The following is a 26,396-nucleotide window of genomic DNA, read 5'->3' as shown; positions in this document are numbered from 1 at the left end:
TTTCTTTACCTTTCATTGGCACTTAACATTTTCCATCTTGTTTTATAGATATTTCAGTCTGTATTTCTTCATCTGAACTCAGAGTAGTTTCAGTATAGCATCTAAGTCTAGTTTATTTTTGTGATGATAATAATAGCAAAAATAATTCTATGCATGTATTCATCATCTTATGCGTCAGGGATTGTATGGTTACATGTGATTATTATAATCACAGAAAGTAGGTGTATTAGTTTGCTATGACTGCCTTAATAAAATACCACAACAAGCTAACTTAAACAACAGAAATTTATTTTCTCACAGTTTTGGAAGCTTCAAAGTCCAAGGTCAAGGTGCTGGCAGTGCTGACTTCCTCTGGCCTACAGATGGCCACCCTCTTGCTGCTTCTTCACATGGTCATTTCTATACACACATGCACCCCTGTGTCTCTTCCTCTTCTTAAAAGGACACTAGTCATACTGGATTAGGGCCCTACCCCAATGGCCTCATTTTAACATAATTATCTCTTCAAAGACCTTATCTCAGAACTTCCCTGGTGACCCAGTGGCTATGAATCTATGCTCCCAATGCAGGGGGCCTGGGTTTGATCCCTGGCCAGGAAACTAGATTCCACATGCTGCAACTAAGAGTTTGCGTGTCACAACTAAAGATTCTGCATGCCACAACTAAGACCCAGTCCACACGCAGTTGATCAGTCATTTCTGACTCTTTGCGATCCCATGGGATGTACCCGCCAGGCTCCTCTGTCCATGGGATTCTCCAGGCAAGAATACTGGAGTGGCTTGCCATTTCCTTTTCCAGACTATCTTCCCAGTCCAGGGATTGAACCCAGGTCTCTTGCATTACAGGTGGATTCTTTATTGTCTGAGCCACCAGGGAAGATTAAGATCGGGCACTGCCAAATAAATAAATGTGTTTTTAAAAGACCTTAGTTTGGTACTTAACATATGACTCTAAATAATAATTCTTCCAATAACAGAGGTATTATGATTTTTCACATTTTATACATGAGTTATCTGAGCTTCAAAAAGACAAAATGACTTGCCTGAGGTAGAAATGAGCCTTTCACTCAAGCCCATCTTTCCAGAATCTGTTCTCTGGAACCGCTGTTCCCCTCACCCTTACCTCTCACCTCCTACTCCCAGATCATTTGCAGTAGTGCCTGTGTACATGGTAGGTGCTCAAAGAGTTCATGTTGAGTAAGTAAATGAAACATGGATAAACATAAATTGTGAGTTGGCTAATGATGGAAAAATAGGCCCTGATATTGGGATGTCCAAGTGGCTTGACCTGAGGGCTGGGAGGGAATTGAAAGCATAGATTTAGGGAAATAGTTCAAAGTGGCCCATATAATATTCTCCTGTTTAGTAGTCAGAAGACATGAGGTTAATGAACCTTTCTCCAGAAAAAATAATTCAGGCATTTTAGAAAGGAGATTCCAGCCCAACAAAAGCAGGAAATTGACAGTAACCACTGTGTGTCTTCAGAAGGGCTAAGATATTGTTTGGTGTAAAAATCAGATGAATAAACAATCTGGGACCTAGATTTAGGTGAATACAAAAGATGAAAGTTAAATCGGCAGATAATGGGAAACAGATCGTTGGGATATTGTCTAAAAGAAGGGAACTACTGGTAAAATTCTAGAATCTTGACCCAGTGAACAGAAAGGTACCACTCTATCAGAAAGTCTACCTTCACAATAAACAATAGATTTAAAAAGTAACAATGTTCTCCCCAGCTTTCCCAGCTTCCAAACTGTAGCAGACGCTTCCAAGTGCCCCACCCTTACTCGCCTGGTCCTTACCAGTGAGCCTGACTTCCAGATGCCAACCCCTGAGTACCTCTGCCAGCTGTCTTCAGCCCCTGGAGTCTGCTCTGTTAATATGGGTGAAAGACAAGAAGTGCCAGAGAATTAAAAGGAGCAGCCCCCAATTAGTTACTGGCAGGAGCTGGTGGACAAATGCCCCAAATCCCTTGGAACTTTGGTAGAATAACATGTAGATACAGAGTCTATACTACCTCCCAGAGGTCCCCAAAGCCTCGGGTGTCCCTAGTAAAACATTACTTTAGAACACATTTTTTATCCACTCCCTTATCTTCTTTGCTTTACTTTCTCACTTCACCATGAATGTTTCCTGGGATCACTTCCCAAATAAATTACTTGCACTTAAATCTCTGCACTTAAAGCAGAGACCTGCTTCTGGAAATAGAGGAAGGAAGTAGGGCATGTCTTTGGGGAAGAGCATGTACATAGATTCCTAATTCAGCTGCCCCTTACATTATAGCTTTCTCCTCTATGACGTCTCCCCTTGTGGGAAAGTTAGCAGAACGTGGCAGTTAAGGAACCAGAGTCTCGAAAGATCACCTCCCAGAAGAATTTCCTCATGTTTTAAAAGATGAAACAAAAATTAAATGTGCCCTATATTCCAGGGTCCCAGACTTAACACAGATTTTCCAAAGTGGTTTTTAAACATGTATTGTAGTTCTGCCACTAAAGAATATATACCCAAAAAAGTTCCATGGATATATATTTGAGAAATGCTGAGTTAAAGTCAATTGGGATTTTTAAAGCAGGAACTCTTTTAACATTTTTATGCTAAGGAATATTCAAAATATCCAAGAAGGGGATAGAGTGTGGAACGTCTCCCAGTTTACTTCCCTAAGAGCCTCTTTTGGGGCTAGTGGTCCACAGAACATGTAGAGGGAAACACTGCCTATTTCTAAAATAATCCTTAGGAAGCCCTTCCACAGTCTAGTCTTGGTCTCCTTATTTAGCACCATCTTCTAACACTCTTTCATCTGCCCCCATCTGCTGCCCAGACTTCAACGCAAAAGTGTTTCTCAGAATTTTCTAAACGTATCAGGCCTGTTCATGACTCTGGGTTTTTGTGCATGCTACTTCTCAGCCTGGAAAGGCATCATTTACTTTCCCACCTGGTGAATTCCTCACTTGATCTTTCCAGACATGCCCAGAAATTAGTTCCTGTGGACAAGCTCCTCTAGCAACCTACATCTTATTTATTTTTCTGTTCCCAGCATTTTCAAGGGGCCTAGAACCCTCATGGCAGAGACTTGTGCGAATGAATGCAAGAAACATATGAGTGAAGTGAGTTATAAGGAAGTTAAATGATGCTGGACAAGTCATATTTCTTTGTGGCCAATTCTGTAACTTTTTGGATTGTAGCTCACCCAGCTCCTCTGTCCATGGAATTTTTCAGGCAAGAATACTGGAGTGAGTTGCCCTTTCTTCCTCCAGGGGATCTTCCAACCCAGGGATTGAACCCACATCTCCTGTGTCGCCTACATTGCAGGCAGATTCTTTATCTACAAGCCATCAGGGAAGCCAGCATAGGAAGTTAAGTGATGTTAGACAAGTCATACTTCTTTGTGTCTGATTCCTCATGATTCTTTGGACTGTAGCTCACCAGGCTCCTCTGTCCATGGAATTTTTCAGGCAAGAATACTAGCCTGAGTTGCCATTTCCTCCTCCATGGAATCTTCCGACCCAGGGATTGAGCCTGCATCTCCTGTATCTCCTACATTGCAGGCGGATTCTTTACCAGCTGAGCCATCAGGGAAGCCTGCATAAGGAAGTTAAATGATGCTGGACAAGTCATACTTCTTTGAGTCCAAAGCCAGAAATAGAATGACAGCTTCTCACTCAGTCTGGGCTCATCCCACTACCTCTGTCCATATCCAGAAGTCAGTGATATTCTTCAGGGAATTTTATTATTTTTAAAAACTGTGATAAAATATACATAGTGTAAACTTTACCTTCTCAACTATTTTCTCGTGTATAGTTCAGTAGTGTTAAGTACATTCACATTGCTGGGTAATCAGTCTCCAGGTCTCTCTCATCATCTTTCAAAACTGAAATTGTATAGCCATTAAACAATAACTCCCCATTCACCCTTCCCCCAGCCCTTGTCACCCACCATTCTACTTTCTATCTCTATGAATGTAACCACTCTAGGTACCTCATATAAATGGAATCCTACTGTATTTGTCTTTTTGTAATTAGCTTAAGTTAGCATAATGTCCTCTAGTCTTGTCTATTGTAGCATGTGACAGATTTCTTTCCTTTTTAAGGCTAACATTCCATTGTATGTATATATCATGTTCTGTTTATCCATTCCTTTGTGATGCTTGCTTTGGTGGCTTCCCCCTTTTTGGTACTGTGAATAATACTGCTATGAACATAAATATATAGATATCTCTTTAGGACTCTGCTTTCAATTTTTTGGGTATATCTAATGCATCTTTTTTGACTCATATTTAAGTTTAACATTTTCCTTTATGGTCAGAAAGGTACTGAATAATGATCTCAACCTTTCTCTTGTTAGCTATCACCAGAAGCATGAAACCAGCAATTTGATAAAGAAAAACATTGTGTCAATTAGGACACTTTGATTAACTGTAAAAGAAACCAATTTCCACTAGTCTAAGCCGCAGAGATTTATTGGAAAGGAGTGAGGATATCTGAGTTACCCAATGAAGAGTCAACCTCACACAAGGAAAGGCAGTACTAGGCTGCAGGAACCATGAGGACCAGACCTCCAAGTTGCCCTTGGGACTCTCCATCTCTGTCTCCTCTAGCCTCTTCCTGCATGCCTGCTCTAATTTTTTTTCCCCCCTCATTGAGCTCTGATTCCACCTGGAAGAAAAATGGAATCTGAATCCCCTTGTAACCAAAAATGAGGTCTGGCTGCTCTCTGTCCAAAGCTGATGAAGAGGCAAGGTTGGTGGAAAGGAGGAGGGGTGTGTTGAGGGTATGATCCTGTCCAAAGGCTGACTCCCTCCTACCCCCCATCCCCAACAATCAGGAGGCAAGAGCTTTTATAGACAGAGGGAGGCAGCTGCATGGGGCTACATGTAGAAACAGCACAGTCAACTCTTATAGTTATCTTGAAATTGGTCATCGGTGGTCTGACCATTGTCATCTTAATTGTATGTTTTACAGTTAACTGTAAAAGTACAGTTAATCTTCAGTTCCATGGTCAGTTTGTTCCCAATTCCCTGAGGTCAGTTCTTGAAATTTTGACAGTTTATGTCATGGCTACAGCCTGGTCATCATGCAGCTAACTTCTTCCACCTGGTGGGGGTTTCAGTATCTATAAGACAGCTCACAGGACACGGCTCAGAATGTTATCTATAGCCCTTGAGGAGGAACTAAAGGTCCTTGACTTTGCTTAATGACTAAACTATTATTATTTGGTCTTCACTGACTTCCTTTGTTTCTGCATTTTCTCACTTCTCTGATTAAACTTATTCTTTGGCTAAAGTTTCTCCACAGACGAAAGGCAGGCTGAGGATATGGAGGGGAAGGGCTGTGGAGTCCTGCTCTGTTTCACTCTTGCTTTCACATTCATGGCTCTAGCCCCTGTAAAGACACTGGCTTAATTCAGTCTCAAACTCAGCATCCCAAATCCAATATCCCAAAATCTCAGTCCCAGATCCAATATCCCAGGGGAGACTGTTTTTGTTGAGCCCTCAGCCTCTGATAAAGTATGGCTAGGAAGGCATAGTCAAGTTGCATAAAACGGCTGCTCCCAGTGCAACGATGTGGATATGTACATTGGAGAAGAGCAGAGAGTTACCAAAACATCCAGAGGGTCCAGAATGACAATATGTCTGCTAACACCTTAGTATACGAGCTGAGAGTGAAAGCAACGGAATGAGAAAACATTCAACCACACCCACCCCTGACAAACGAAGTCTCTCAAGGAGCCAAGGGGACGGTACTGTTTAGGAAGCCATGAGCTCCAGAGTGGAAAAATACTTTAATCAAAATTCTGCTTCAGCAACCAAATGAATCCACAGATAATGAGGCAGGAAAAAGGCCTGCAAGCCCTGAGATCTCTTCAGATAAGTGTTTGTGTCATAGGGCAATTCTAACAAGAGACTCATGAGAGGAAAAGAAAAAAAAAAGGTTTTCTATGGTATCAAACAAGTCCAGAGGCCAAGATTAAAAGGAAATAATAACAACACCAGAGAGATCCTGGACTATAACATTTCCAGGAGAGAAAGCCCAAGTTCAGGTACCTCCAAGACATCTTATTTGATAATTAGATGGAGAAATGCAGTTGGCTATAGGAAGCAGAAAGAAGAGTATAGAATTATCACTAAGAATCAAAGCTAAAGCTCACATCCCCTGTGGCCTGTCTCTGAGAAAATATTTCTCCTGTTTGTTCATTGATTCTGAATGTTAAGTAAGTCTTTCCAGCAGTGGTTCCAGAGTGCTGGAGCAATGCCTCTCAGACAGCAAATGAAAAATGAGGGCTGCAAAGTTCAGCGAATAATAGAAAATTAAATCTTAACTGAGCTGCTGTAAATATCACAGCCAGCAAACAGAGCGCATCAGCAAACTCTACGGGCAGTGAGGATAATAAATTTCTCCCCTCCACGCAAAAATTACCAGTGGTACATAATAGAGTATTCTAGGTTTGGGGGTAAGGAGGTAGCAATGAGGAGGGAGAAAGAAAGGAAAAAAGGGAGATTTGTAAATTAAAATAGCTCTTTAGTAAAGAGCTCCTTTTCTCAGCCAAAGCCAACAGCCCAGCTTAAATGACCCTCTTGTCCAGCTTAAATGACCCTCACCAACTGCAAACTCCCATAGCCCATTAGCTCTTTCACAGCACTCATCATTTTAGGGCATCTGTTTGTGGACATGTCATATCTCCACAGCAAGATTGTAAACCCCTGAAAGTCAAAAGAGAGAGAGGGCTTGTCTCCTTTGTTCATCTTTATATGCTCCACAGCATCCAGAAAACTGATATTTATTCACTGCCTCCAACATGCCATGTGCTGGGTGATACCTTATGATATGGTATCCCCCTGGGGCCTGCCAAGCATCCTGCAAGGGAAGGAGGGCTAGCACATATGGCTGAAGAAGAGACCCAAGCTCAGAGCAGTAACCTGACTAAATTCACACCATAATGGAGCTGAGATTGGAGCTCAGATCTACCTAATTCCAAAGCCTGAACTTTTTCCTCCTTGTTACATTGCCACTTAGCAAATAGCCATCATATTTTTTTCTAATAATCTTGCAGATTACAGGAACAATAGCTAATACCAAAGACTTTCTCTAAACCGGGTCCTGGGGTAGATGCTTTCCATGAATTATCACATTTAATCCTTACCAGAGCCCAAGGGTTTTGTAGTATTGTTGTTTCTGTTTAATAAATGAGAAAACTGAGGCACAGAGAGGTTAATAAAATCATCTAAATCTTATAGTGTGTGCTTTCAGTCATTATCCTACATTGATTTCAAAATAAAAATAAATAAATAAACACATATACACAAACCAGCCAACATGTTTGGAGTAATTACTCAGCATCAGCTTTGTGAATTTTCTAACTTAGTCCTTATTACAGTCCTTGGGGCAAAGCAGTTGTTCAGTAAATTGACGAATGAAGAACAACTGAGGATAAAAACAGAACCACAACTATCACTAGGCGTTAAGGTAGAAAAATCCAGAAACTCATTTGTGTTTGCATTGGTAAACCATGGGTCCCAAGCTATGAAGGGTCAGCAAATGAGTATGAGAAGGATAAGAACAATTCAGACAGTAGAAAGGATTTTAGTTTGAAAAATGAATGCTGTATAAGATCAATAACAAACCACCTAGTATGAACAGGCCTCTGTTATTACTGTAGCATCTTAAATGAACTGTGCCAGAAAATCAGCAGTTAGAAAAAAGACAAACAGAAGCCTTCAACTTTGTCTTGATTATATTTCAGAAATACAGCCTTCCCAAGCTGATAACAAATCTGTGGGATACACCAAAAAGAATTAGATTATTCTGTAGTCACCTTGGGAGTGTAGAGAGCACTGGACAAAAAATAAAAATGCTGGGGTTTTACTTCTGGCCCTCCCAGCTTTCTTCATCATTTGCACTATCCACCAATGCTTCTGTATCACCCTTGAGGTTAGGAATGGCCATATGTCTTGCTTTGGTCAATGAAATATGAACAGCAATGATGTGTTCCTTTCAGAGAGAAGCTTTAGAATCAGTGCATTGTTCGAAATGCTCTCTCTTCTTCTGTCGTGATGACACATGATGTTCTAGATGACATCCATCTAGATGTATTGCAAAGTAAAACTTAAATGGAGCAGAGCACCTAGTTCACTTACAGTAGAAACATAACATGAATGAGAAATAAATGTGTTGTTTTAAGACATGGACATTTTGTTGTTTGTTACTGTAGCATAACTTAGCCCAAACTGATTGATACATCAACTAATGATGCGTGTGACCTTAGGCCGTCTAGTCATTTACTACACTTTACTGACTGGGTATCAGCTTCATTTGTGCAAACCTAAGGAATGAGCCTAGGATAGGAAGGTTTAACATGGGGGGCCAATGAGTAGGCTTTAGGATGACAATGAACCCTTAAATCATAGGTAATATTCTGTGTGTGTGTGTGAGAGAGAGAGAGATAGAGAGAGAGAGAATTTGCAATTTTAAGGGAAGAGCGTCCACAGATTTTCAAATTTTAAGAGGGTTTATGTTACTCAAAATGAGGTCAAGAATCTGGATAATCTCTAAGGCCATTTCCAACTCTAATGTGTTTTGTAGCATCTAGAGAAGAAAAAAATACCTAATTAGGCTCCTCTCTGATCTGGTATTTCAAGACTTGCCTTGAGTCAGATTTTATTAAGGTTGTTTTCAAATAATTAAGTTTAAGGGTTCTGCTTAATAGGATTGCAAATATTGAAATCTCAGGAGGTATTCCTTAGTGAAAAGAGGGAATTCACAGTAATTCTTTTTAAACTAAAGAAGGAAACGTTCTTCATAAACTGAAAATAAGGTCCCAGATCATATGTGGTAGGTGGAACAGAGTGGGACCTACTCCTGGTGGAAAAAAAAAAGGTTTCTCTTCCAAAAATACATCCCTAAATATGAGTTAAGGTCTGAAAGTCCAGTGTAATACTTTAGCGAAAGAAAACGAGCTCTCTTAAATATGAAGAGGTTGTATATACAAGGTTAGAAGAAAGTCTGAGATTTGTAGACAGATAACCTGGGTTCAAAACTGTTGGGCCACAGTTTTTCACCTACATAATAGGGATAGTAACACTTAGCTATAACAGGGAGAGTCCCAGCAGCAAATAGATAACACACTGAAACAGGGTGACTGAGGAGGTTACATGAGGGACTGATTACAAAGCTGAGTTTGGGGTTCAGAGAAACCAACAAGACATACTGAAGCACTGTGGGAAGGGACAGAGCAGGGAGCCCTTATCACTCCTAGATCTGAAGGGACAAGGAGAAAGGACAATTATCATGAGAGGAGAGAGCTACAGCTATAACTAGAGGAAAGGGCTACAAAGCAGGAGCTGGGGCCTTTCAAGAGAAACACAGATGGTATTAATCCCTGGTCCAGCATGGAGGGAGCCAGAGGAAAATATACCTTTGTCTTCTCCTCTTGTCCACTTCTATCCTTCTGGGGCCTCCCATTGGCCAAACCCAAGGATAAAAAAAACATGGGCAAGGGAGTCTGTGATTTAGTCCACAGAAAGTCCATCTCCTGGGGACAGACAGAACAGAGAAAGGTAGAGAGAGGATATGAAGGGAAAAATGAGCATTGCAGCTCTTGGGGTCATTGTAAAGATTCAAAGAGATAATATTTAGAAGCATAGGAAGCATTATACAATAATATGAGCTACTGTTTACTCTTTTCATGAATGAATACTTCACTATTTGCTTTGCTAAAAGCAGATTCTGCTAAGGCTGTGTGGGGAGGCAGTCCTTGGCTCTGAGAATGTAGGAGAGGGGACAGAGATAGACATCCAGGCCTCAGAGTGCAGCCACTTTGCTTAGGGAGGTGGGTTGGAGGTTGAAGAGCTGTTTCTGAATGCTTTGACTCAGGATGAACTGGAATATTGCACTGCAGGAACGAAACTGCTGAGACTTGTCTGCCATTCCCCAGAACACTGTTTAAGGTGGCCGAGACACCACCCCTTCTGTGAGTCTTCCTGCTGCAATCCCTAATAGTTCCTGTTTTCTGGTTCCTTGGAAGAGATACCTTTCTAAGCAACAAGACCTAGAATCGAAAAAGCTTCTTGTTTCCATGTCAGGAGGTGTATTTCCAGATACATGCTGCTGCTGCTAAGTCGCTTCAGTTGTGTCCAACTCTGTGCGACTCCATAGACAGCAGCCCACCAGGCTCCGCTGTCCCTGGGATTCTCCAGGCAAGAATACTGGAGTGGGTTGCCATTTCCACATGCATAGATGCCAAAATACTGACTTCTTGCTCAAAATGTGGTCCTGCAATGTTTGGGCTGTGTGAGGCTCAGTAGAAGTTTTCAGATTAGATTACTTTGAAGTGTGTTCCCTCACTAACAGGCACACATGTACTTAGCTCAGGAGTGATATGCCATACGTGGACAGGTTTTGGTGAATCATTCTTTCACAGTACTCAGGAAAGGCAGCTTCCTCCAAAGACTTTGGGGCAACAGCATCAGGAGACCGTGACTTTTCTATTGAGAGTCCTAACCTGAGGAGAGACAGTCAACCTTTTGATCTACTCAGTTTCCCTTCTTCCTTCTTGAAGAAAACACCCCTCCTTCATTGCATGGGGTATGGGTGAGACTGTGAACAAGTGACCTAAACTGGACAAGTCAGAATTTTTTCCCCAAGGATGGTCCCAAGTTTGGGAAAATCATTGAAACTAATCACTTCATCAGTGGAACCCCCAAAAGACTGCTCAGTCATTTCTGCCTCCTGTAGATCTCAAATAAGCCTAGACTCTCTCCTGTGGGGGCTTCCCTGGTGGCTCAGTGGTAAAGCAGGAGATGTGGGTTCGATCCCTGGGTCAGCAAGATCTCCCGGAGAAGGAAATGGCAACCCACTCCAGTATTCTTGCCTGGGAAATCCCATGGACAGAGGAGCCTGTCAGGCTACAGTGCGTGACCTTTCAAAAGAGTTGGACACTATTCAGCAACTAAACCACCACTGCTGCCCTTCTATGGTTGCTCAGCATTTCTTTTCATCCTCTGACATACTCTGTATCCTTTTAATTCATTATTCTTTGGTTTACATTAGTTGTCTAGGCCAGACACACAGGGATGGTCCAAGCATGAGGACTGATGAGAATGATAACTTGGATGAGGTTTTAACAATGCTTTAACCGCAGTTGATTCCCAAACTAGCCAATAAGCAAATTATAGACACAGGAGAGGATACATATGAGTGAGTGGGTCCTAGCTCTTCATAGAGGTATGTCTGAGGTTCAGAGGACAAGGCATCCCACGTAAAGTAAAACCCCTGCCTTTTATACTTTTAGGCTGAAGGACCAAGTTTGCATTCAAGAGTCTAACAATGGCCTCAAAAAGAATGACATAATGCCATTGGTAGCAACATGGATGGAACTAAAGATTATCATACTAAATCAGAAAGACAAATACCATATATCACTTATATGTGGAACCTAAAATATAACACACATGAACTTATCTATGAAACAAATAGACTCAAAGATGTCGAGAACAAACTGTAGTTGACAAGGGGGAGAGGAGAGTGGGGGAGGGATGGATTGGGAATTTGGGATTAGAAGATGCAAACTACTTTATAGAGAATGGATAAACAACTAGGTCCTACTGTGTAGCAGAGCAAACTACAATATATTCAATAGGCTGTGATAAACCATAATAGAAAAGAATACAAAAAAGAATGCGTGTGTGTGTATGTATGCATGCTCAGTTGCTCAGCCATGTCCGACTCTTTGTGACCTCAGGAACTACAGCTCACCATGCTCATCTGTCCATGGAGTTTTCCAGGCAAGAATACTGGAGTGGGTTGCCATTTCCTCCTCCACAGGATCTTTCCAACCCATGGATCAAACCCACGTCTCTTGCATCACCTGCATTGGCAGGTGGATTCTTTTCCACTGCGCCACCTGGGAAGCCATACATATACATATACATGTATGTACAACTAAATCACTTTCCTATACAGTAGAAATTAACACAACATTGTAAATCAACTACATGTCAGTAAAAGAAATTTTAAAAAATAAAAATAAAAGAGTCTAACTATGGTCACATATTAAAAACTTTGTTGTTCTACAGTGTTATATTTCCTACACGCTTCCACTGAGCTTATAATGGGCTTGGTTATGTCATTATCACTGTTGTTCAAAGCCCATCTCCCTCCCTGTGGCCAAACATCTCTGCAGGCAGGGCTGATAATATACAACTCCTCCATAATCTGAGTCCAACTTCCTTTCTGTCTTATAACTCACTGTTCCCTTTCACCTACTCTATAGAATTATTATGGGGAAAATACATTTATGTACATTGTCAGTAATTCTCTTAACATATCAGCAAGGTAAGATTTATTTAACCATTTTATAGATAAAGGAATGAAAGCTCAGATAAGAGATCTAAGTTCTTACGCTGCGCAGGAATTCAAACTCTGATCTTTTTACCTTCAAAATTCACACTTCTGCTTTATCCTATCCTGCCCAGTTTTTGATCCCAGTTCTGATTCTAATTATTTCGTGTCCTTGAATAAGCACTTCTCCAGGCTCTGTTGTGAGGAAGCTCATCACCACATCTCTTCATAAAATTGCTGGGACAGGATGGAGAGGAAACAGATGCGAGTATAGGGTTAGGTGACCAAGGGATTTCTGATTAACTATGAAACTATGTAGTTGTTTCTATTCTTTTTGCATTTCTCAATGGCTACTTCTTTAAAAAAAATAAATGAGACACAAATATTCTATCTTTGATTTGGAATTAGAAATTCTCCTACCTACCCTATGAAAATGAAAAGCCCCAGAGGAAAGTGTTTCAGGCTGTTTTACCTCTCTCTGCATGTATTTCTTTCTACATTTGCTTTCCAAGGCTTAGACATTTTCAGTGGCAGCTTCTCTTTTCAAATAACTCCCCAAGGGACTTCCCTGGTGGTCCAGTGGCTAAGACTCTTTACTTCCAGTGCAGGGGCCTGGATTCGATTCCTGGTCAGGGAACTAGACCCTGCATGCTGCAACTAAAAAGATTCCACATGCCACAACTAAAGATTCCACAAGCTGCAACGAAGACTGAAGAGCCTGTGTGCCACAACTAAGACCTGGCACAGACAAAAAAATATTTAAAAAGAAAATAACCCCTATATATCTCCTACACTGACAGTAAGTTGCTGGGATCACCATCATCATTGTCTTAGAATATTTAATGCCAGTTTAACCACTTATCTTAAGCCCTAAAGGAACCAGAAACTTAGACTAAAGGATTCTTTCATCCTGTTTCCTGGAATCCCAAGTGTGTTCAGGTGGTCAGCACCAACCAGGAGAAAAAAGTGAGCTTCTGTGATCCAGGAATCAGGCTGCATCTGAGAACCTGTCCGCTCTAGAACAAAATCTTAAATCAAGCAACCCTGCAACAGAAGCCCTTCCCCCAACTCCAAAGTATTGGTTTTCATCTCAGACAAAGGAAATAATTGGACTTCTGCACAGAGTTCTGTGATATACTGCTGCCAGCTGCATGGCCATAAAACCATTAACTCCTTGCAGAGCACTTTATCTCTGCAAGAGGAAGAAGAGGGAGAAACACTTAGCCCATGTGAAAGGGAAACATTTTCTAAGTGGCGCAATGTGAATTCCACTAACAGAGAATCCATCGCAACTAGACTGAAGTTCTGGTCAACATTTGAGAATAAAAGCCAGAGAATTTGGAACAGAACAGAGTTCTAACTTCAAGAGCAACCATGTCCATCATGCAGCAGTTTCTGGCAAAGAGTGTAGAATTCCAGTTCAAGCTGTGTCTTTCTCTCCTTCTAACTCTTGGCTTTGACATACGTCTCCAACACATCATCACCCACCAAGTAAGAAACAAGCCAGTCACTCCACTTCCTCTGCCTAGGTTTGCTCTCAACTCAATGGGGCTTACGGAGAAGGCAATGGCACCCCACTCCAGTACTCTTGCCTGGAAAATCCCATGGACGGAGAAGCCTGGTAGGCTACAGTCCATGGGGTCGCTAAGAGTCGGACACGACTGAGCGACTTCACTTTCACTTTTCCCTTTCATGCACTGGAGAAGGAAATGGCAACCCACTCCAGTATTCTTGCCTGGAGAATCCCAGGGACGGCGGAGCCTGGTGGGCTGCCGTCTATGGGGTCGCACAGAGTCGGACACGACTGAAGCGACTTAGCAGCAGCAGCAGCAGCAATGGGGCTTAATATGTTCATGAGATGCTCCCGGGTCACTGTGAATCAAATATACTCCAGAAAAGGTTGCTTAGTTGCTAAGTTGTGTCCGACTCTTCTGTGACCCCTTGGGCTGTAGCCCACCAGGCTCCTCTCTTCATGTGATTTCACAGGCAAGGATACTGGAGTGGGTTGCCATTTCTGTCTCCAGGGGATCTTCTCAACCCAGGAATTGAGCACGCATCTCCTGCTTGGCAGGCAGATTCTTTAACACTGAGCCACCTGGGAAGCCCCCAGAGAAAAAGCAGGGGATGGAGAAACACAAAGGCATACATGCAACACAGACTTTGCCCCAGGAAGCCTCCAGAAGAGCACACTGAATTAGTTATTTAAAAGGTTTATGGGGAAGTGGAAAACACCGATTGATAACCAGTGGAACACTGAATACGCCCCCACCAAGGGAACAATGTAACAAGGACCCTCACCAGGCATCTCATTGCAGTTATCTGTAATATTCTTACCTATGCAAATAAGGTTCAACAAAAATTAACTCTGCATTCTGTTTAATTTTTTAAGACTCAGTCATATTTCAGGCTGATGAGAAAACTTTCAAGGGTGTGACTAGTTATGGGTATCACTCCAAATTTTCTTTGAGTCTCCCCAGTGTTACCTACGCAATAAAAACCTGAGCTCACGGAAGCCAGTACTTCTCTCTCTAATGGGACTAACCTTCCGCAGGCAAGAGACCAAACAAAAGTTAAAGTTTGAGCAAAATAGCTTTAGTTAAGGAGTATCCTCTGACCCAAACTTTGCTGCATAATCCTTCAAATTTAGAGATAAATTCTTGTCACTTGTTTTAAACATTATTTTTTCAACCACTTTTAGTTAAGACAATTGAGGTTAGCACCTCTGTTTGAACAGCTGCTCACCGTTAGCAGAGTACCTACTCTCTGCACCTGGGCGGGGGGGGGGGGGATCCTAAAAAAGAGGCAAACAGGCTGACATCCTTTTCCCTTCAGTCAGAGCTCACTGACCTTGGCCTTGCATCCTTTTGCTCAACTCTTTCTTCTCACCTTCTAAAAGAATTTTCAAAACAGATTTCCTTTGAGAGATTTTCACAAGGAATACGGATTTGCCTTGCCATCCTCTTGGATTTTTAATAGTTGAATTTAAGGGATTTTGGAGAAGGGGGCTTGTAGCTGGAAAAGAACTCAAAGCTAGCCTGCAAAGGATGGTCCTACATTATGTTAACTGAGCATCAGACACCATTAGGGAGTTTTCATATAATCACTATGAACAGAAAGAACCACAAATGTCGAATGTCAGCCAGGAAATAAGTAGGTTACATTTGTGCAGATGGTTAATATTAGGGGGAAGGATATCCAGATTCATGATTTTATTTTTCCTTAACAGCAATATCAACAAAACAAGGCAATTCTTTTCGGGCATTTGAGGTGAAGAACTCAAGTTGTTCATATTTAGGCTTAATTCATGGCTAATTTCTATCAGTCAGTTGTCATCTATTGACCATCACTGCATGGCTAGATTGTTCCTAGGATGAGATGCCTAAAGGGTTGTTTTATTCAATTGCTGGCTTCCACATTCATCAGGATTGTAAAATTGTTTAAATCTAGTTAAGTAAAACACTGCACTTGGACTTGCACATTTCCCTCCAAAGTTAATTGATGCTTTAAAAATGTCCCCTCTGAATTATAATTGTGAATGGTTACACACAGTATTAGGCCGATAGCCTTTTTATCCCAGTCTACTAATGTGCTGATTGATGCAATAGTACACATCTGTTGAAGGAATGAAGAGCATTTCCTGAATATTCTTTGCTTTCTCCTCCTGTATGGGTATATTTGGGGTAATGAAGAAAGTAGAGGAACAACTATGGAGAGAAGAAGGGAAGATTTAAATGTATGGAGGGGATTCACCCTCCCTTTCACCTCCACACCAACTTCCAAGCCCAACTCTTAGTGAAAGGCATCTTTAATGCCATTTGTTTATTTAGATTTCCCAAATGATAGGCCATTTACCCCTTTTGTTGTTGTTCAGTAGACTCTTCATGTCTGATTCTTTGCAATCCCACGGATTGCAGCATGCCAGGCTTCCCTGTCCTTCACTACCTCCCGAAGTTTGCTCAAATTCATGTGCATTTGAGCAAGTGATGCTCTCTAACCAGCTCATCCTCTGCTGCCCACTTCTCCTTTTGCCTTCAATCTTTGCCAGCATCAGGGTCTTTTCTGATGAGTCAACTCTTCCCATCAGGTGATCAAAGTATTAGAGCTTCATCTTTAGTATCAGTCCTTCCAATGAATATTCAGTGTTGATTTCCTTTAGGACTGACTGATTTGATCTCCTTGCAGTCCAAGGGACTCTCAAGAGTCTTCTCCAGCACCACAGCTTGAGAGCATCAATTCTGTGGTCCTCAGCCTTTTTTGTGATCAAACTCTCACATCCATACATGACTACTGGAAAAACCATAGCTTTGACTCTAAGTGATGTCTCTGCTTTTTAATACACTGTCTAGGTTGTTATAGATTTTCTTTCAAGGAGCAAGTGTCTTTTAATTTCACGGCTGCAGTCACCATCCACAGTGATTTTGGAGCCCAAGAAATAAAATCTGTCACAGCTTCCACTTTTTCCCCATCTATTTGCCATGATGTGATGGTACCAGATAACATGATTTTAGTTTTTTGAATGTTGAGTTTTAAGCCGGCTTTTTCACTCTCCTCTTTTGCCCTCATCAAGAGGCTCTTTAGTTCCTCTTCACTTTCTGCCACTACAGTGATGTCATCTGCATATCTGAGGTTACTAACGTTTCTCCTGGAAATCTTAATTCCAGTTTGTGTTTCACCCAGCCCAGCATTTTTCATGATGTACTCTGCATAGAAGTTAAAGAAGCAGGGTGACAATATACAGCCTTAACGTACTCCTCCCCCAATTTTGAAGCAATCCATTGTTCCCTGTCCAGTTCTAACTGTTGCTTCCTGACCTGCATAGAGGTTTCTCAGGAGACAGGTAAAGTGGTCTGGTGTTCCCTTCTCTTTAAGAATTTTCCACAGCTTGTTGTGATCCACACAGTCAAAGGCTTTAGCATAGTCAATAAAGCAGAAGTAGATGCTTTTTCTGGAATTCCCATGATCCAATGGATGTTGGCAATTTGTTCTCTGGTTCCTCTGCCTTTTCTAAATCCAGCTTGTACATCTGGAAGTTCTCAGTTCACGTACTATTAAAGCCAGGCTTGAAGGATTTTGAGCATCACCTTGCTAGAATGTGAAATGAACACACTCGTACAGTTCTTTGAACATTCTTTGGCATTGCTCTTCTTTGGGATTGAAAAGAAAACTGACCTTTTCCAGTCCTGTGACCACTGCTGAGTTTTCCAAATTTGCTGACACATTGAATACAGCACTTTAACAGCATCATCTTTTAGGATTTGAAGTAGCTCAGCTGGAATTCTATCACCTCCACTAGTTTTGTTTGTAGCAATGCTTCCTAAGGCTCACTTGACTTCACACTCCAGGATGTCTGGTTCTAGGTGGGTGACCACACCATCATGGTTATCCAGATCATTAAGACCTTTTTTGTGTAGTTCTTCTGTGTATTCTTACCACCTCTTCTTAATCTTTTCTTCTTCTATTAGATCCTTGCCATTCGTGTCCTTTATTGTGCCCATCTTTGTGTGAAATATTCTCTTGATATCTCCAATTTTCTTGAAGAGATATCTAGTCTTCCCATTCTATTGATTTTTTTTCTATTTTTTTGCATTATTCACTTAAGAAGACTTCCTTAACTCTCCTTGCTATTCTCTAGAAATCTGCATTCAGTGCATATACCTTTCCCTTTCTCCCCCTGCCTCTTGCTTCTCTTCTTTCCTCAGCTTTTTGTAAGGCTTCCTCAGACAATAATTTTGCCTTCTTGCATTTCTCTTTCTTGGAGATGATTTTGGTGCACCTCCTGTACACTGTTATGAACCTCTGTCCATAGTTTTTTAGGCACTCTATCTACAAGATCTAATCTCTTGAATCTATTTATCACTTCCACTTCGTAAGGGATTTGGTTTAGGTCATACCTGAATGGCCTACTGGTTTTCCCTACTTTCTTCAATTTAAGCCTGAATTTTTCAATCAGGAGCTCATAATCTGAGCCACAGTCAGCTCCCAGTTTTGTTTTGCTGACTATATAGAGCTTCTCCATCTTTGGCTGCAAAGAATACAATTAATCTGATTTCAGTATTGACTATCTGATGATGTCCATGTGTAGTCTTCCATTGTGTTGTTGGAAGAGGGTGTTTGCTATGACTAGTGCGTTCTCTTGGCAAAACTCTTTTAGCCTTTGCCCTGCTTCATTTTGTACTCCAAGACCAAACTTGCCTGTTACTCCAGGTATCTCTTGACTTCCTACTTTTGCATTCCAGTTCACTGTGATGAAAAGGACATCTTTTTTTGGTGTTAGTTCTAAGAGGTCTTGTAAGTCTTCATATAACTGTTCAACTTCAGCTTCTTCAGCATTATTTACCTCTTTAGGTGACATTAAAAGGGCTGATCCATGTCAATGTATGGCAAAAACCACTATAACATTGTAAAGTAATTAGCCGCCAATTAAAATAAATTAATTAATTGTTTTATAAAAGGTTATCAGCCAGTAACAAACAAGGACCTACTGTATAACACATGGAACTCTGCTGAATGTTATGTGGCAACCTGAATGGGAGGAGAGTTTAAGGGAGAAGGACTATATGTATATGTGTGGCTGAGTCCCTTCACTCACTGCTCTCCTCAAACTACCACAACATTGTTTGTTAATTGGCTATACTCCAATACAAAATAAAAGGTTTTTTTTTTTTAAAAAAAGGTTATCAGCCAGGTAGTCATGAAGCTTTAAACAACTCACCTAAAGTCACAATGGAGTCCAACGTATACACTATGAAGATGCATAATTCATAAGACCCACTTCGAAAAGATGCACACAGAAGCTGTATTGTATAATCATAAGGGATTTAGCTTAGGTCATACCTGAATGGCCTCCTATTCACATAACCGGGAAAGCATAATCTTTGGTGCAGCATGCCCTCTAAACACATTCCAATAACTTTATCTATATGCAACTTAAGAGAGAATGACCAGTTCCAATGCAACTGAAATCACTTATAGACTTTGAGATATAAGGGATTTAAATGGCAATTTTGTCTACATTAGATTTCAGCTTTAGTGTCTTTGGAACTAACCCCAAGTAATTTATGACCTCACTATACCCCAAAGATGAACACGTTGACTTCTGAAGCTAATTGTTTCTCATTGAGCTTCATTCTTTCATCCCAGGCACCAGCATTTCCCCCATAAGAAATGCTTGGAAACTGGGAATCATCTTTAACTTAACCTGTGCCTTTATTCAGTTTTGGAGCATGCATTACATGCAAGACACTGTGCCAGATGCTATGGGAGATAAAAAGGAATATGTAAAACAGTCCCTGACCTCAATAAGGCTAAGTTGAGCAGAGTGAGACAGGCATACACATGAAAAGATAATTAATAAATAAAACATAAGAGCTAAATGACTATGGAAATCATCTGGGCATGGGTGAAGAGCAAGACTTCAGGCGGAGTACATGCTGACCCATCCCTGCAGCCATGATGACAGCAAAGGCTGGAGCACACGAGAGAGACTGATAAGAACAGGCTAGAGTCCAGGAAAGCAACAAAGCCTCTGGATTTTGTCTTCTTCATGGTCCATGCAGTTGTCCCCTCCTGTCAGTAGTTTTTACTCCCCCACACATTCCATGTTTGAACTCTAATAGTAGTGACTTGCTAGAATTTTTTGAGCACTATTTTATACAAAGAACTATTCCAAATACTTCACACATATAAATTATTTAATCCTCAAACCACTTTATAAGGTAAATTCTTTTATAATTCATATATCACAGGTAAGGAGATAGGAAGGTAAAGGAGACAGAGAGGTAAACAATCTTGCTCAATGTTAAATATCCAGCAAACTGAACACCAGAAAGCCATCTCAGTCTTACTTTTCCATCACACTGACTCTGTCATTCAAAATGTCAGTTCTAACCTCAAAAACACAACTCTCAACTGCCCTCTACCACTTAAGAATGTCTGAAACCTCCTTAATTGCCTAAAAAATGGCTTACCTTCCTTAGGCTGGTAATTCAAGAGCTGTGCCTCTGCAATCAGCTTTAACCTACCCTGCCAACATGATTCTTCTCATCTCTTCTCCAGCGAGAGCCCTCCACTCTAACCAAGCTGGTCCACACGTTGGCCCCGCGAAGCACTTTTATCTTCCTGACCATGATCACAGATATGGCTTCCAGAGTTCTTTAGATTACAGCCTGTTTGTGTGGTTACAAAACCAGATCCTTACTTCAGCAGCAGTCAGACCATTGCAGATCTAAAAGTTTAGCTTCCAAAAATGCAACTCAAGATTAACTTATAGTTAGACCACATTCTTCTTAATTCAAAATTCATTCATTATCAACTAAAATTACCAAGTGTTGCTTTGTTCTGAAATAAAAATTTCTGCCATTCCAGATCTCTTCTACACAGTAATTTTGAAAAAAAAATTTAAGAAAAGTGCCAGATATTACATACATCCCTTTTCAATTTTATCTTACTAGCTTCTGTCCAATTTTTCCACCCTGAGATTTTAAAAATACTAATTCTTTCCATTCACCTATTAATATTGTCTTAGTAGGATACATTTACATAGCCATCCATATTATTGATTTTGAAAACTCTTGATAGCATTTGGTCCAAAAAGCAGGGAAGATTTTTTTTTTCCAAATTGGTTTTGATCCACTAAATCAACATACTTCAGGTACATTTGTTCAGTCAACTATGAATCCATCTAAATTTTCTATGGTTTAGTCTACATTTATTTTGTCTGCATAATTACCATAGGGCAGTTTACCAAAAGCTTTGCTGAATCTTTTGTTTGCTCCATGCAGACATATCCTTGATAACTCTAATAACTAGAAAACCTTAGTGACCTATTTAGAGATAATTGAGTCTTAGTTTATTTATACTTGCTCCTGATGATTTCCACCTTTCTAGGTGCTTTCAAACTACTAGTTTAGTAATTTAATTCAAAATTTCACCAATAATTAATACCAAGTTTGTGAATTCTCCCTATAAAACTGGAACGTGCCCACCACCATCCTTTGGTAAATTTTATTTTTGCAGTGCTTTTCCAAGTCTGATGTAATGATCCCCTATTAGTTTCCTATTGTTCCTGTAACAAATTACCATATATTTATTGGCCTAAAACAGTATAGATTTGTCGTGTTACAGTTCTGGAGTGCAGAAGTCAGAAATCAATAGCACTGGCTAAAATCGGTATCGACATACCGAGGTATTAGCAGGGCAGCATACCTTCTGGAGTCTTTGAAGGCAGAACACATTCCTTTGCCTTTTCCAGCTTCTAAACACCACCCATATCACATCTCTAACCTTTGTTTCCATGATCTTCTCTTCTCTTCTCTGGTTTTCCTGCCTCCTTTTTATAAGGATCCTTGTGATTACATTTTGCCACACAGATAACCAGGTAAACTTTCCATCTCAAGATCTTTAAGTTAACCACATCAGTAAAGTCCCTGTAGCCACATCAGGGGGCACTGTCACAGATTTTGGGGATAAGAATGAGGACATCTTTGGAAGAGGCCATTATTCTGCCTATTACAAGATCCCAAGATAAACATATAAGCAAGTTGCTTCGATATCTTTGGATATAATGCATTTGGCTTAAGTACTAAATGCATTTTAACGGGCTAATACTCTTGCTATCATCTTTACTCTCTTGGACTATAGTATTCTTTGACATACTAGCATTTCTGTGTTAAAAAACTTTTTCCTTAAGAGGGGCTGCTGCTGCTGCTAAGCCGCTTTAGTCGTGTCCGACTCTGTGTGACCCATAGACGGCAGCCCACCAGGCTCCTCTGTCCCTGGGATTCTCCAGGCAAGAATACTGGAGTGGGCTGCCATTTCCTTAAGAGGGGAGAGATATGTAAAAAAGGCAGCTGAGAGGTTCTGCTTTCTCTGTCATTTCATTTGATACCATCTTCCCCAAACAATGATCTCTTCCTTTTCTTTGTTTTTTTTTGTTTTTACTTTAAAAAATAAGTGAAAATACCAAACATTTTTAAAAAGAATTTTAATTTATTTTTACTGATGTAACATTGGATTTGGAAACAGTTCCAGACTTTATTTTCTTGGGGTCTAAAATCACTGCAGATGGTGACTGCAGTCATGAAATTAAGATGCTTGCTCCTTGGAAGAAAAACTATGACCAACCTAGATAGCATATTAAAAAGCAGAGACATTACTTTGCTGACAAAGGCCCATCTAGTCAAAGCTATGGTTTTTCCAGTAGTCATGTATGGATGTGAGAGTTGGACGATAAAGGAAACTGAGCACCAAAGAATTGAGGCTTTTGAACTGTGATGTTGGAGAAGACTCTTGAGAGTCCCTTGGACTGCAAGGAGATCCAGCCAGTCCATCTTAAAGGAGATCAGTCCTGAATATTCATTGGAAGGACTGATGCTGAAGCTGAAACTCCAATACTTTGGCCACCTGATGCGAAGAACTGACTCATTTGAAAAGATCCTGATGCTGGGAAAGATTGAAGGCAGGAGGAGAAGGGGACGACAGAGGTGGAGATGGTTGGATGGCATCATTGACTCGATGGACATGAGTTTGAGCAAGCTCCAGGAGCTGGTGATGGACAGGGGCACCTAGCATGCTGCAATCCATGGGGTCACAAAGAGTCAGACACGACTGAGCAACTGAATTGAACTGAACGTTGGATTGCAACATTATGTAAGTTTTCTGTGTACAACATTATATTTATACTTCTATATACTCTATGGTGTTTGGTTTTAACATTTTCCCAAGTCTCAACTTACTGTCAAAGTTCCAGATGTAGCATCTGTACAGATTTGTGCCACATCTGTGGTCTTACATGCATCCTTAGCTATGTGCCCTGTTTCTAAGATTATGTTTTTGTTCCTTCTAAATCTAAGCTTGGATTTTTCCTTGAGCATGTTGTATTTCTTTAATGTCTTCTCAGAGTCCTTCTCATTAGGATAAACCAAAATTACAGAGTAAGCATTCCTTTTTTTAAAGCTACTTATTCTTCTTAAGTGATAGTCCCTTTTAGAAACTGACTATGGAATCATTTTACCTTTCTCTGATTAAAAATAATCCAATGGATGTGTCTGAACATGCCCATTTGTTCCCTTTCTCTGCCATTATGAATTCCAGGGTGATTCAGTCACTTCCTCCCATGTCTCCAATACCTTCTGTTTCACCAACTGCTTTTCTTTTCTGGTCAGAATTCATTTTGTCCTCTAATCAGCTTTTCCACTTTTAGCAACAGGAGTCTCCCAGCAGATGTTTGGAGAGTTAAAGTTGTGACATCACCACATGACTATTATAGGGCCAAGCAGTCCTTACCTCATCCCCCATCACTTCAGTGCATCCTTTCATCTCTGCACACAGGTTTCCATATACAATTCTGGACTTTTCCACGTCGTACTTTGCTAACATCTAGTGCTATGACTTGAGTGGGAGGGCTGGAGCTAAGAAAAGTTAGAGCACCAACTAGACATAGGTTCAGAGAGGAGTCAGTAAGCAGTCCAAAACCATCTGCATGTTCTGTAGGTGAATGAACAAAGGACAAGCACTCTGGTTTAGTTTAAGGGAGTCACACAGTTTCAGAAAAGAAAACTTCACTCCAGCTACAGGAGTAGAGCATGTAGCTGAGGCTATGGCAATCATTACATTTTCCTCCATAACCACAGCAGTCAGAGATGAGCACACAAACTGAGGCAGATGAATCAGAGTAAACATCAGGACTTTGGCTGCGGAGTCTGGAACGAAGTGTCTCTGGCCTGTATAGAAAGCCTACAGTTCATCGAATGCTTGCAGGAATCTTTAGACTATAAGAAGAGCTCATTTTAAATAAAGTGGACACCATGGAAGGGGAAAAAGACAAAATGACAGCAGTCAGGTTCTTGATGACATCAGTGAATCATAAAGTCCAGTCTTCCCTGTGACCAGCCCCTCTTTAGGATTTTCATTTCATGTTGAAGCCCCTATGAGTTGGGGTTGCTATTCAAAATGTGTCCTTCTACTCTGCAACTTGATCTGAAGCTCTATTCCTTCAAATTTCAACAATAACTAGGAGGATGGGTTAAAATATTAAGTTTATTTTGTTTTTATTACTAATATTTCTGAATATTAAACCTGGGCCAAAAAAAAGTAGTTTATTTTTGTAAACTGGAAAATGCCAATAGAAAAGGACAAAATATACAGATGTACAGCATTATTAAAGGGTCAGCATTATTAAAGGTGTCAGGAAGTAGTCTTGTCAGAGGGCATGAAAAGGAGGTTTGAAAAGACAGAGACAAACTCCCAAAAGAAAGCAAGGGTGAACCTTGTCAGGGATGAGGGGGATTGAGGGAGCTCCCATTGAGTTGGAAGACAAGGTGGGAAGATAGTGAGACAACTAACTTGAGAATTGTTGGGGGTGAGGAAACAACTGATTTGGAATTCAGTCCACTCACTGAGTCAAGTGGAGTCAAAATAGGACTGAAGGAGTGTTAAGCATCAAGAATGACAGAGGGATGAGAAGTGACATAAAGGAGAAGGTGATCTGGCAGGAATGAAGGAGTGGAGAGTTATGGGGGCAGCTATGGTCAGTGAGTCAGCCCTGAGTTCCAGCTACGTAAGGGCATTGTCATCTTCTACTCTCTGTCTCTGTGTAGGCTACAAAAAAGTATAAGGAGATATTCTTTTAAAATGCTGTATTTCCTCCCAACATTTTGCTTCCACAGTCTCAATTTCAATCTCAGGCACAAACACACCATAACTGGACAGCTGGTGGAATCAACTAGATCACTTAGTCAAACATTAGTGTTGTATATGGAATTCCATTCCTCCTCTCCTTCAGCCAGGTACACAAACATCCCTGAATCCTACAAACACCCATAAGAATAAACCTGTAAAATATCCCTTTTTGGATACTAAGAGTGGCTCCCAATTGGAGAAATTAGCTTTTGCTAATAAATTTTATAGTTCTCTTCCCAGGACTTTGCTCCCTTATTAAACCAATTCCATTTTCCACTATAACAGGAAAAACAACTTGTAAAACCCTAAAGGGCCATGTGTGCTTAGTCGCTTCAGTTATGTCCAACTCTTTGCAACCCCCATGGCCCGCAGCCTGCCAGGCTCCTCTGTCCATGGGATTCTCCAGGCAAGGACACTGCTGTGGGTTGCTGTGCCCTCCTCCAGGGGATCTTCCTGACCCAGGGATCGAACCCACATCTCCAACATCTCCTGCATTGCAGGCAGATTCTTTACCACTGAGCTACTGAGGAAGTGCCCTAAAGGGCTATAGATATTGTCTAATCCACCTCCCTCCCTTTCGCAATCTGGAAAGTTGAGGCCCAGAAAATGACAAATACTCACACAGGAATGGCCAGCCTGGCATCTGCATTAGTATTGTGGTGCCCTGAGCCCGGGCCTTCGTTTGTTCCTCCACATAATAAAGGGCTCTCCTCAGCCCACTTTTCCCAGCAAACTAAATTTTGCTTAAGGTCCATCTTGTGTACCAAAATTTATCCTCATTTCTGCCCAATTCCTGATTATGTACAGGGTTTATGTCTGTGTATGTTTCTACTGATTTTAGTCTCTTTCCCCCATCAGAGTATAAGCACCACTCCCCACCAGGCATGGACCACCTCTCAGTGATGTTGAGCATCTTTTCATGTGCTTATTTGCCATTTGTACATAGAGAAATATCTATTCATATCCTTTTCTCATTTTCTAAATTGAGTTGTCTTTTGTTGTTGGGTTGTAAGAACTCTTTATATATTCTGGATATTAGTCCTTTATCAGATATATGGTTTGCAAATATTTTCTCCCATCCTATGTGTTGACTTTTCACTTTCTTTGATGAAATCCAATTAATTTTTTTCTTTCACCACTTATGCTCTTAGTCCATAGGATCTTTGAACTCCAGACCTCACTACCAGTGATGTCATATCTTCCTTACTTCACCTTCAGAGGAACACATCTGGTGGATCATTGACTAGTCAAAGATTGGCTCCTACAAGGGCAGGTCAAAGGATCTGAAAAGCAGGAGTAACAGGGGGAGCAGGGATCCCGTGGAGAAACATGGTCATCAGATGAGTGCTTTCAGCAAGGGGTAGGGTAAGGGATCTTTCTAGACAAA

General features: G+C 40.9%; 1 protein-coding gene across 16 annotated transcripts in view; it reads right to left on the bottom strand.

Annotated features, from left to right (window-relative positions):
* Window positions 1-26,396, bottom strand: part of CFAP95 (cilia and flagella associated protein 95) — a 243,907-nt gene that overhangs the window by 63,440 nt on the left and 154,071 nt on the right. For 5 of the 16 annotated variants that reach the window (XM_081504761.1, XM_081504570.1, XM_081504593.1 and 2 more), the window contains one exon: window positions 1,802-1,872. The exons of 8 other annotated variants lie outside the window; for them this stretch is intronic. Coding sequence is in view for 2 of the 8 variants with exons in the window: in XM_081504687.1 (XP_081360813.1) it covers window positions 1,854-1,872 (19 nt within the window). In the remaining 6 variants the exon portion in view is untranslated. Of the gene's footprint in view, window positions 1-1,290; window positions 3,579-11,746; window positions 11,895-12,425; window positions 12,569-17,993; window positions 20,497-26,396 lie in introns of those variants that run through there. 3 more of the 16 variants (XM_081504635.1, XM_081504654.1, XM_081504698.1) reach the window with 3 other exon arrangements.

Source organism: Giraffa tippelskirchi, chromosome 1 (genome assembly GCF_054371585.1).
Source record: "Giraffa tippelskirchi isolate mGirTip1 chromosome 1, T2T-mGirTip1v1.2.pri, whole genome shotgun sequence".
Taxonomy (NCBI): Eukaryota; Metazoa; Chordata; class Mammalia; order Artiodactyla; family Giraffidae; genus Giraffa; species Giraffa tippelskirchi.
Note: the sequence above shows the minus strand (reverse complement) of the source record. Positions and strands in the feature narration are given on the sequence as shown.